Source organism: Electrona antarctica, assembly GCF_951216825.1.
Source record: "Electrona antarctica genome assembly, chromosome: 21".
NCBI classification, from domain to species: domain Eukaryota; kingdom Metazoa; phylum Chordata; class Actinopteri; order Myctophiformes; family Myctophidae; genus Electrona; species Electrona antarctica.
In genome coordinates, this window is record NC_136802.1 from 41,391,141 (window position 1) to 41,403,717 (window position 12,577).

At 43.2% G+C, this 12,577-nt stretch overlaps 1 protein-coding gene across 1 annotated transcript; it reads right to left on the reverse strand.

Moving 5' to 3' along the window:
• Positions 1 to 1,218: 1,218 nt before the first annotated feature.
• Positions 1,219 to 4,127, reverse strand: LOC306914225 (uncharacterized protein). Its single transcript, XM_079491215.1, has 4 exons — positions 3,917 to 4,127; positions 3,316 to 3,666; positions 2,680 to 2,801; positions 1,219 to 2,523 (listed from the first exon to the last, which is right to left on the reverse strand). The coding sequence occupies exons 1-4, from the start codon at positions 4,077 to 4,079 to the stop codon at positions 2,458 to 2,460; spliced, it is 702 nt and encodes a 233-aa protein (XP_079347341.1). The 5' UTR covers positions 4,080 to 4,127; the 3' UTR covers positions 1,219 to 2,457.
• Positions 4,128 to 12,577: the final 8,450 nt, after the last annotated feature.

Genomic DNA, 12,577 nt, shown 5'->3' on the forward strand with positions numbered 1-12,577 from the left:
TATATAAACGGTTGCTTATTCACAATAGAACCAAATATTGGCATCCTGGGGGCAGAGAGCACTGAGGGGGAAGGTGCCCAACCCCCAGAAAAGGGCACCATTTTGGGGTGGACTTTTTGTGGGGGTCCCTTGTGCCATTTCACATCAGAAATATCCAACTAGGATGTTCCACAATAACTTGGCCTGTGTCATTGGACAGTAAAATAATACATTCTCATTTCCATGTAAACATAAAAATATATAATATTTGTGTGTGTGTGTGTGTGTGTGTGTGTGTGTGTGTGTGGGGGGGGTAGGCGTTTCTCTCAGTGGGGATCACTTCATGGATGGATTTAATGACTTTTGCAGTAAAACTAAAACTTCTGACCATCCATTTCATGAAGAGGACATCTTAAAGATATGAAAAAACAATGTCACATTTTGTTGATAAATAGTAGGACCAAAATTACAAGTGAATGTCAGAAAAGTAAACTTTTTGCTATTTCCGCCTATTTAAGGCCTTATATAAAAGGCTGCTGATTCACATTAGAACCAAATATTGGCATTCTGATTGTTCTGGGATGTAGGCACACTACCTGTAGACAATTTGTGCAAGTATGATGTAAAAACAAACAGCAGGTAAAAAATGACAGAGGATTTACTTGGAACTCCCTCTTTCAGATAGGCGTTTTTTATTGCCTATGTGGTGAGTCACTTCATGGATCAATTTTAAGACTTTTGCAGTAAAAGTAAATCTCGGGACAATCCATTTCATGAACGGGACATCCTAAAGATATGAAAAAACTATGTCCCGTTTTGTTATACCTCGGGGAGGGGTATAGTCAACTTTTGGGGCTTTTGTTCCTGCACTAATTGTTCTTTACTCTGGTGTAACGTGTGCGCTATTGTGATGTTTTCACTCTGTATTAATTGTTTTTGTGTTGCTTTGAATGAAAACGTGTTTGACGAGGCTCTTTCATGGCCAAATCCCTCTTGAAACGGTTAGTGTGTGTATTAATACACGTTGGCACACTTGAAGGTTTTTTTTTTTTTTTTTGCCAATAAAGTATTTTATCTATGTTAAAATGTCAGTTTAGTTACCGTAGCAGCTTTCGGTTTAGATATGTTGGAAACACTGTGTGTCTCCTGCTGCTGCTGTTGAATGCGTTTGTGTTCATGGTAACCAATGGAAGCTTCCTCTACTACACACAACACATTGTGGAGAGAACATTCTTCATTTTCAGGACTTTTGTCTTTATTTCAAAAGGCACAAAGAAACAAACATTACATTATCTCATCAATTCAACTGTTTAAAACTGTATGAATAGTTAAGTCACAACCGTCGACTTTACAGTAATGAAGGTGCATTCAGTTCCAATGCGCTTTTGAAATCAATGGACTTTGAATGGGTTTCATGCCTTCATAATGGACTATATGTACAGTATACCAACTTCAATGAGGTGTTCATCCAACAATAGAGATAAGTAACACAAAGAAAAGGATACAATACAAAGTAAAGTTGCTTAACTGTGATTTAAAAAAAAATCTTTAAATCTTAAAAAAAATAATCAAAGAACAAAAACATGGTAATATATCAAATACATACAAATTGTTATCATGAATCATACGTAAGCAAACAACCTAACAGTGGAATATCATAATGAAGCTATGCGTATACACTATAGAGTGCTACTGTATGTCTGCATAAAATGCTATCTAAGTTACATAAGTTGAGCCTAAGCAAAGGAACAATAACCTCCTATTTACACTATGGCTTACTGCTCATAACAAACACTGTTCTGTAAAAATTATATAAACAAAACCCATATCATGAAATGGAGGGATTACACATTAGCTTGAATGACAATGCAAGATTATTCATATTAATACCCTAATCGCATAAAATATGTAAAAGTAACAATTGTATAGCAACCACTTCATCAAGTTGACTATTTTAATTCTCCTACACAACTATTTACGTGTTGCTGTTGCCTGCTTGGGATATTAATTCTCGGGGCATGGTCCCATAATCTTCTACAGAGGAACCACAGAGAGCATCCTGACTGGATGCGTCACTGCCTGCATAGGCGGCGGTTGAGCCTGACGTTTGGGACGGCTAATATTTGTAGTATTATACAGCGCCAGCATGGATGACTGACCGTGACATTAAATTAATTGATTCAACCATGCCCCCATAACCAGCTAAATAACAACGCAACAAGGCTTCCGTTTCAAAATCACATCTTCTGTCTGTCCTCGTTTAGCTTTGGTCTGTGTGGACTGGGAGGAATTATTTCTATTTACGACCACAAACACCAGGAAAAGTACAGTAGGCTACTTGTTCTTCTGTCTGTCTGTTCCTGTCAATCTTTTTTTGCCCCTTTTTCTCCCCAATTTCTATTTACAACCACAAACACCAGGTAAAGTACAGTAGGCTACTTGTTCTTGTCTGTTCAGTAGGCTACTTGTTCCTGTCAATCATTTTATGGCATTATAATGAACCGTCGCAGTGTCCCACACTCCTGCATTATGTCTTCTGGTGGCCTGGAGAAACACAGAAACACCCAACGTTAAGTCACTGAATCACATCTGGCTGAGAACCCTCCTATCTCTCTATTGTTTGTTTGTATATGAAGACACTTGAACTCTGGTTTAACTGTCATTTACATTCCAGTCTTGTGTTGTGTAAAGATGTATTACCTTCCAGAGACAATAGAGGGCAATGGGTACCAGCATCAACAGCAGCACCAACAGCAGCACCACCACAGTGATTGTAACTCTGCTGCTGTTGTCCTCAGGTGTCGGAGGGACTGTAGGAGGGACTGTGGGAAAAAAAACATCACCAAATAAACCTTCATGTTTGATTGAATCATGCCTGACGGAGATTCATATTGTGAGTTTAACCCATTTAGACCTGAGGCCGATTCTTAAAAAAGGGCTTCTAAATGCTAACAGTTTTCTGAAAAACCTGTGTTTCTATGTCAGTGGAGCTTAACCTTTTTCATGTCAAGGACCCCCAGAACTATCTGTATTTGGCCCAAAATATGTTGTTCCCCAACCCCCCCCCCCCCCCCCCACCCCCCCCCCGCCGCCGCCAGAAGCAAAGATTTGAGTTAAGAAAATTCACTCTGAAAGAATATATATATTCAAAGACTTGAGCCACATTTTCAAGATGTATCAAAATTAGCAGACCTGCAAGCTCGTAGCGTGTCACTTGTGACGCGCTACAAGCTTGTAGGTCTGCTATTTTTCAACAGCTAAAGTATAACATAACGCTTAAAACACCAAAAGGGGTTCCCGCCCAGAATGGTTTAAAGGTCATTTCATTCAGGTTACCTGTGACGGTGAGAGAGAGGATGTCGCTCTCAGAGGAGACATTGTGAGAAAACACCTTGGTGTGTTTTATAACAACGTCGACGTGATAAGCACAGCTGTAATTCCCTTGGTGGCCGGGGCCTGCTTCGAAGAACAGGAAGTTGGCAGAGTGATTGACAGCTGGCTGGGTGTGGTTGTGTGTGCTGTTGGCTCCAGTGAAGGTGAGGTGGAAGGAGCCGTCTGGGTACTGTGGCAGGATGGAGCAGCTGATGCTGAAGTTGGAACCTTCCAACACCTGCTGCCCCTGCTGCTGGCCCTCAGAAACCCCGTTTAGAGTGGGGAAGACGCTGATGTTTGGCTTAAACAGAAGATCTGTAACAAGACACGAGTGATTGAATTATAGTACAGCAGATATTTACATACAGTATAGAGTAGCCAATGAGATGGAACCAAGATTAGAGATCCAACATATTGTAAGGCTTTTGTATGGCTTTTGCTGAAATTAGACGATGCAAAAAAAGTTATTTTAAATGAATTCAGAAAAAGAAACATCCTGTTTCTATGCTGTAGATAGGTAGGTTAAGTAAGTAGGCAAGTAGACGGACGTCACTGTTTGTGTTACCTGAACAGATCACCTCCAATGTGACAGTGGAATTCTGAGACAGTGTCATTCCACACTCCCTCAGTGAAGACTCGGTTCCAACACAGTCAGCTGTGATCCACCACACAGGTTGAACCGTTGAAGCAGGACTCCTTTGTGTTGAAACGTCAGAGCCACAATCCATCTGCCTACACACGACAAAGGATGACTTCAGGTTCCAGTCGGACTGACCATCCACGGGTCTCCAGTCTCCCTGGTGTTGCATCTCCAGTACACCGCTACAGTTACTGCTTCCTCCCATCAACCTGACGTCATCAGGCTCTGTACAGAGACAAGACCGTTACAAACCATTTAGAGCAGACATGCCTTGTGAGCCGAAAGTGTTCAGTTCTCCCACTCCATGGGAGAATGGATGATGGTGTTCTGTTAACAGATGGTGGGGATCTATTCCTAACACTGTCTAACACTAACACATGGTGAGCTGTCACTCCCAAGACGGCAAACGGGTGACTTCTTGGAACGGATTTGACCAAACGTCAAACTCAAAACTCAAAGTTTGAGCACGGAATATCTGCAACTTATATATAACGGGTGTCCCTGGCTGTGGCACACCCTCATGCCATGCTCAGCCAATCACAGTGCATAATGGGAATAATGGCACACCTTCCAGCCAATCACAACGGCCAACCACATCGCCAATGGCGGCGCCATACATGGTTAATTTTGCTGCAATTCCGTCCTCAAATTTTGGCGGCATAGATGGTAATTTTCCCTCCTCATATTTTGAGGACATTACTAAAATTATTAGATTATACCTGAGCAGGTGAGTCCAACAGTCTTGTCAGGTGAGCAGGTGGTGTTTCTAGTTGAGTCTGAGGTTCTGCAGTCCAGGAGAACAGACTCGTTGCCTTCACACTGGAACTCTTTGGTCCACATCGAAGCGTTCACTTCTCCATAGAGCGCCCCCTGGGGGACTGAAGGAGCACCGCAGCCAAGATCCCTACAGACCACCTTTGCGTCCTGCTGGTCAAAGTCATCTTCACACACTGAGACCCACAACTGGTTAGACTTCACCTCCAGTCTGCCTGAACACACACTGGTCCCATTCACCAACCTCACAGACTCTGGAGAGAGAGAGAGAGAGAGGGGGGGTGGTTGTCAACGTACGTGTATCTTATTAATGGCAATTCTTGCAACATGTTTCAACACGCACGCGCATGCACGCGCACACACACACGAGTTGTGGAGGTGAAGTGGAGTCCACATTATTGTAATAGTTGAGGTCACTGTTTATGTGTTTTACCCGAACAGAACACCTCCAGTCTCTCAGTGGAATTGTGAGACTCCTTTGTTCCACACTCCCTCAGTGAAGATTGAGATCCAACACATGGAATCTTCCACACAGGTTCAACGGTTGCATCAGACCTCCTTTGTGTTGAAACAGCAGAGCCACAGTTCAGCTGTCTACACACTACAGATGATGACTTCAGGTTCCAGTCATAAATAGAACCCGCTGGTCTCCACTCTTCCTGGTGTTTCACCTCCAGTATACCAGAACAGTTACTGGTTCCTCCCTCCAACATGACGTCACCAGGCTCTGTACAGTGGCAAAACGAGGCAAAAAAGAAAATAAAGTACTATTACTTTCATTGTTAAATAGGAATGTGAATTACAAGTATAGTTGGTATTTTACTGTTTTATCTCAGGCTAGCAATGTCATTTTCATGTTTTAAACTAGAAATATGGACTCCACCGACAGTATAGTAGAGGTCAATCTTAGCCAACCAGGATGAAATATGAAATATTGGACAGGTCTCCCTTGATGACATGACCATAGAGGTCATCAGGGCAGCTGCTGGCCATTTGGGTTCCCTAAGCATAATATCTTTGTGGTGCGGTGCTGGATTACTTCTTCAATTCGACCAATTCCACAATTCAATTGGACTACGGTGGCAGCAGGAAGTACAAGGTAATAGCCTAAATAGCTCCAGTTTTACCACCTTGGTGATTCACAACCATATGCTTATATTGGATGTGATTTCTCATCCCATCAGAATCAAAGTAATCACAGACATGACAGTGTCTGCAGCTAGAGTACATTTCACTCACTGGTGACCACAAACCAGTCACATTATGTGAAATGTTCTTTTCTACTTGATGATTATTATTACCTGAGCAGGTGAGTCCAACAGTCTTGTCAGGTGAGCAGGTGGTGTTTCTAGTTGAGTCTGAGGTTCTACAGTCCAGGAGAGCAGACTCGTTGCCTTCACACTGGAACTCTTTGGTCCACATCGAAGCGTTCACTTCTCCATGGAGCGCCCCCTGGAGGACTGAAGGAGCCCCACAGCCAAGATCCCTACAGACCACCTCTGCATCCTGCTGGTCAAAGTCATCTTCACACACTGAGACCCATGACTGGTTAGACTTCACCTCCACTCTGCCTGAACACGCACTGGTCCCATTCACCAACCTCACAGACTCTGGAGAGAGAGAGAGAGAGAGAGAGAGAGAGAGAGAGAATTTTAATCAAAAACAAATACATTACACTTTTCCAGGACTGTTCCGCTCATCTCTAAAATGCCATTGTTTTACGAGTGGGGGATCTTAGTTGAGATCATTCAAGAATACATTTTCCAAAATCACTACGCACAAATAAGGAGTTGTCTAAATAACTAATTTTTGTGTATTCAGAATTCCTAACATGTCTCTGTAATGGACAGTCAGGACTCGGTAACCTATTAATATGTGAGCATTTTGTTGATGGTACTTTATTTAGTACTTCAGGTTAATACAAGTAAAGATGTTTGTGTGTATCAGAACACAAGGGAGGTGTGTGTTCTGTGTGTCTGTGTGTATCAGTTTTGGTGTCTCAGGTGAGGCACAGACAGACAGACAGACAGACAGACAGACAGACAGACAGACAGACAGACAGACAGACAGACAGACAGACAGACAGACAGAGAACAGGTGTTACCTGAACAGATCACCTCCAGTCTGTGGGATGAAGTATAAGACGCATTTGTTCCACAGTCCTTCAGTGAAGACTCAGAGCCAACACAGGGAGATGTTATCCACACTACAGGTTGATTTGTAGAACCAACCAGTCTTAGTGATGAAACAGCAGAACCACAGGATAGCTGTCTACACACTACAGATGATGACTGCAGGGTCCAGTCAGAATCATCCACTGGTGTCCACCCATCATGGAGTTTCATCTCCAGTTTTCCAGCACAGTTACTGGTTCCTTCCACCAATCTGACATCTGTACAGAGACGAAAGTAAGCAGTAAAAACAAAAAGAAAAAAAAAAAAAAATGCATTACTTTCATTTTAAGTATGTTTTAAGACTCTACACAGTCTAATCTGCAAGGGACACAGAAAGCACTACCGGTACGTTCTAAAAAGATCTGTCAACCTAAATCAGAGTAAGTAAAGGGGCAGTGGATCAGGGGTAGAGTGGCCGGTAGAGTAGCCGATTCGATCCCGGGCTCCCCCAGAGTTAGTGTAGGTTCTAAGTATAGGTTAAACACTAACTCTGCCATCGGTGTGTGAACGTGTGTGTGAATGTAATGCACAATCTATGTAAAGCACTCTGGATAAAAGCACTATGTACAGTAAATGCACCATTTACCATTTAAAGCAAATCACACGCATGTTGAAAAGAATGCTAATTAAAGTTTGAAATGATACGCTGCTGTCATAGCACATTGTGATGTAGGAGGAGGAGGCAGAGGAGATGGGTCAGGTGGGTGTGTCCACATAACTCATCAATTTTAACACATACTGTACAGCAGCGCTACTCAACCCGCGGCCCGCGGGCCGCATGCGGCCCCTGCTTCATGTCTCTGCGGCCCATCGTGGTCATGCCAATGAAATGATAGTTTTTGTACTTTCAGTGTGGGGAAAGCATTTGCAATCGTGATGAGATTCAGCTGATATAGGAAAGTGACCTGGTATGACTGTTCTATTCTATTTTGCGTTGTTTGTTTCATTAACCCATTTTGGGCGGGAACCCCTTTTGGTGTTTTAAGCATTATGTTATACTTTAGCTATTGAAAAATAGCAGACCTACAAGCTCATAGCGCGGCACTCAGTGCCGCGCTATGAACTTGTAGGTCTGCTATTTTTGAAAAATCGTGAAAATGTGGCACAAATTTGGAATATATTCTTTCAAAGTGAACATTTTTAACTCTAACTTTGCTTCTGGGGGTCCCTTGAACAACATATTTTCAGATGGGGGTCGGTGGTCAATTACATATAATTTTTGGGGTCCTTGACATATTGAGCACCACTGATACAGAAACATGAGGTTTTTCAGAAATACCTAATTTTTTTTATTTCAACGTCAGGCCTAAATGGGTTAATGTATTATTTTTGTTTGAGTATATTGGCTTTACTGCATCATTGCACTGGTTACAATTTGTTCTAGATTCCTAGTGATAATTTAAAATGAGATATTCCTCTAAATCTGGGTAGTAAAAAAGAAAAGAATCAGGCCACAGCCCTCCTGGTCCCTCTGAACGTCCCTGATTACCTGAGCAGGTGAGTCCAACAGTCTTGTCAGGTGAGCAGGGGTTTCTAGTTGAGTCTGAGGTTCTACAGTCCAGGAGAACAGACTCGTTGCCTTCACACTGGAACTCTTTGGTCCACATCGAAGCGTTCACTTCTCCATAGAGTGCCCCCTGGGGGACTGAAGGAGGCCCACAGTCAAGATCCCTACAGACCACCTCTGCATCCTGCTGGTCAAAGTCATCTTCACACACTGAGACCCATGACTGGTTAGACTTCACCTCCACTCTGCCTGAACACACACTGGTCCCATTCACCAACCTCACAGACTCTGGAGAGAGAGAGAGAGAGAGAGAGAGAGAGAGAGAGAGAGAGAGAGAGAGAGAGAGAGAGAGAGAGAGAGATAGAGATAGTGAGAGAAAGTGTGGGTGTGTGTGTGGCGGGGGGGGGGGGGGGGGAGGGTGTTAAACATTTTCATTCATTAAAAGGTAGGCTACAACAGACGAGAACATGAGGACACACACACAGTCACACACGCACGGCACACACACACACACACACACACACACACACACACACACACACACACACACACACAAATCAACGGATGGACAGACGTATGGGGACAGACGGACGGGGACAGACAGACAGACAAGCCAGATCAATTAAATAGCAGACTGTACAGATGACTGTTATTGTTGAAGTATTGTTTGTGTTACCTGAACAGATCACCTCCAGACTGTAAGAGGATCTGGCAGACCTCATTGCTCCACACTCCCTCAGTGAAGACTCAGTACCATCACAGGAAGCTATAATCTCCCATACATCAGTATGATCAGCAGAACTCCTCTTTTGTGTCGACAGAGCAGAGCCACAGTCTATCTGCCGACACACTACAGATGCTGCCTTCAGGTTCCAGACAGACTGAGACTGAACACTCCCTTGTCTCCATTTTCCCTGGTGTTTGATCTCCAGTCTACCAGTACAGTTACTGCTTCCTCCCACCAACCTAACATCATCAGGCCCTGTACAGAGACAAGTGAGAATACCGTAAGTACAGTCAAACAAAGTACTATTACTTTCCTTATAAAATAACAATCCTAACAAAGAGTGTTGATTGTTATGTCAGGCTATCGAAACCACATCCTTGTGTTTGTTTTCTGTTTTTTTAACTGATTCTGTTCTATTTTCACCATCATTTCTCATGTAGTTTAATGTTGAACGTGGGAGGGGCGCTAGCCCCTCCCACGTTCAGCTTTTGGTGTGTGTCCACAGTCGTTGTGTCATAGTGTCTGAGCAAATAGACAATGTGTCTAATTTTACGTCATGCTGATGTGCCCCTCACTTCACATGGGTGTGATTTTTCAAATACGATTTTGGTTTGTAAAGCATGTAACCTTTGTCCTTATTACTATTTTTGAGGGGCACTAGCCCCTCCTATGTCCAGCTTTGAGTGTTAGTGTAAACACAAACATTGAGGACAAAAGTGTGTAAACAAACATTGAGGACGCAAATTGTGATTGGCCGGAATGTGATGATGTATGTTGATAAGAGCGCCCCTCACTTACACACAGGTGTGATTTTTATTATTACCTGAGCAGGTGAGTCCAACAGTCTTGCCAGGTGAGCAGGTGGTGTTTCTAGTTGAGTCTGACCTTCTACAGTCCAGGAGAGCAGACTCGTTGCCTTGACACAGGAACTCTTTGGTCCACATTGAAGCGTTCACTTCCCCATAGAGCGCCCCCTGGAGGACTGAAGGAGGCCCACAGTCGAGCTCCCTACAGACCACCTCTGCATCCTGCTGGTCAAAGTCATCATCACACACTGAGACCCACGACTGGTTAGACTTCACCTCCAGTCTGCCTGAACACACACTGGTCCCATTCACCAACCTCATAGACTCTGGAGAGAGAGAGAGAGAGAGAGAGAGAGAGAGAGAGAGAGAGAGAGAGAGAGAGAGAGAGAGAGAGAGAGAGAGAGAGAGAGAGAGAGAGAGAGAGAGATATATAATTAGAAGAAGCTCTTGGTCTATCTATAATCTATGATGATTTGTAATCTTTGTTTACCTGTTGTGTTGTGTGTTTGTTCAGCCTGGAGAGCTGAAGGAAAAAAATAACACAATAAATTAGCTTCACAACAGAGAACGTGGATTGTCTCTATTACTAGTCTAATACATTGTCTCCACCAGGCCAGGCGTTACATTTTGGCCCATAACTCTTGAACCGTAGGTCGTACAATCAAAACATGACTTTCCCTGGATTCCTTGGATCATGACAACTACCCACCTCAGAATGAGTATCAGAATCTGTTTAGTTTGTCACATTACAGTTTTGCAGGTGTAAAGCAATGGTGGAATTATATTTTTCTTGTGTGAGCTTCATCCCAGAAAGTCTTGTCAGGCCTACATGTGTCATTGTGTCATGACCCAAGGAACCTGTAGGGGGAAAAGTTTGACTTTATGTACGGCTGTACGGTTCAATACTTACACCCCGTCCTCACTGCCAGTGATGTGAGCAAAGAAAAGTCATAAGTGGCGGTCTGTACTGAAATTAACTGGGCCTTCAACAATCTAGAGATCGTCTGGGACGGTCGCGGAACGGCCGCGCGCGTGCACACACACACACACACACACACAACAGCGTAACAATGCACATCAACGTTATTATACTGGAAGTCTGGAACAACGAAAGCACACAAACAATAATAATAAGCTGCAGCCTGTCAAGTGTCAACCTGTCACCGGGGGACTAAACACACACACGCACAGAGAGAGAGAGAGAGAGAGAGAGAGAGAGAGAGAGAGAGAGAGAGAGAGAGAGAGTTAATTAGAAGAAGCTCTTGGTCTATCTATAATCTATGATGATTTGTAATCTTTGTTTACCTGTTGTGGTGTGTGTTTGTTCAGCCTGGAGAGCTGAAGGGAAAAAAATAACACAATAAATTAGCTTCACAACAGAGAACGTGGATTGTCTCTATAATACATTGTCTCCACCAGGTCGGGCGTTACATTTTGGCCCGTAACTCTTGAACCGTAGGTCGTACAATCGACATTCCCTGGATTCCTTGGATCATGACAACTACCCACACAGTCAATGCCCACCTCAGAATGAGTATCAGAATCTGTTTAGTTTGTCACATTACAGTTTTGCAGGTGTAAAGCAATGGTGGAATTATATTTTTCTTGTGTGAGCTTCATCCCAGAAAGTCTTGTCAGGCCTACATTGTGTCATGACCCAAGGAACCTATAGGGGGAAAAGTTTGACTTTATGTACAGCTGTACGGTTCAAGACTTACACCCCGTCCTCACTGCCAGCGATGTGAGCAAAGAAAAGTCATTAAAATACATGTGTTTCAATCAGCAGGAGAGCGACACTACATGTGTTGTGCAGCAACGTTGTCCCACTCCCCAAACTATTTGTATATTTTTATTGGTGGATATCTGCTTTGTGTTCCTGGAATATAGCTATTTTAATTGTCAGAAGTTTAAATAAAGTTTCAAATGGCATAGTGGACGGACAACACATTTTGTTTCACTACGGTGGGCAATCCTCAAATATGAAGTGTGTCAGGAACAAAGTGAGGGGTACATTGTTCCTGCCGCACTTCATATTTGAGGATTGTTCACGGTACATCACGGTATGGTATATTATTTCATATCATGTGTAGCCTATAGTTCAAACGACCACCATCAAGCAGTATAGGCTACAGTGAGTAAGAAAAATATCTGCTGTGTGTCGTCAAAGGACATTAATTATCACCTGGCTTTCAGTCCATCTGGTAAGCTGATGTCTTACCTGATAAACTGTGATGGCATGAGGCCAGCTGCTGTGTGTCGTCAAAGGACATATTATCACCTGGCTTTCAGACAGAAGTATCCTACATAAGCTGATGTCTTACCAGATAAACTGTGATGGCATGAGGCCAGCTGCTGTGCAAGGTTACCACTGTTGTTGGACCAATCATCACTAAACTCGCAGGATGACATAAGTACCTAAAAATACCCTGAAAGATGTATTCTAATCGGCCACCAAGGGTTGCTACAAATGGAAACACAAATGTGACTATGCAGAGGCAAGGAAGCAACCCGGTGCTCAGGAGGTGTGCAGGTATACAAAATATAAAAATAGTAAAAAGGTGCTCCTGGATCAATCGGGATGACACATATAGAAAAAAG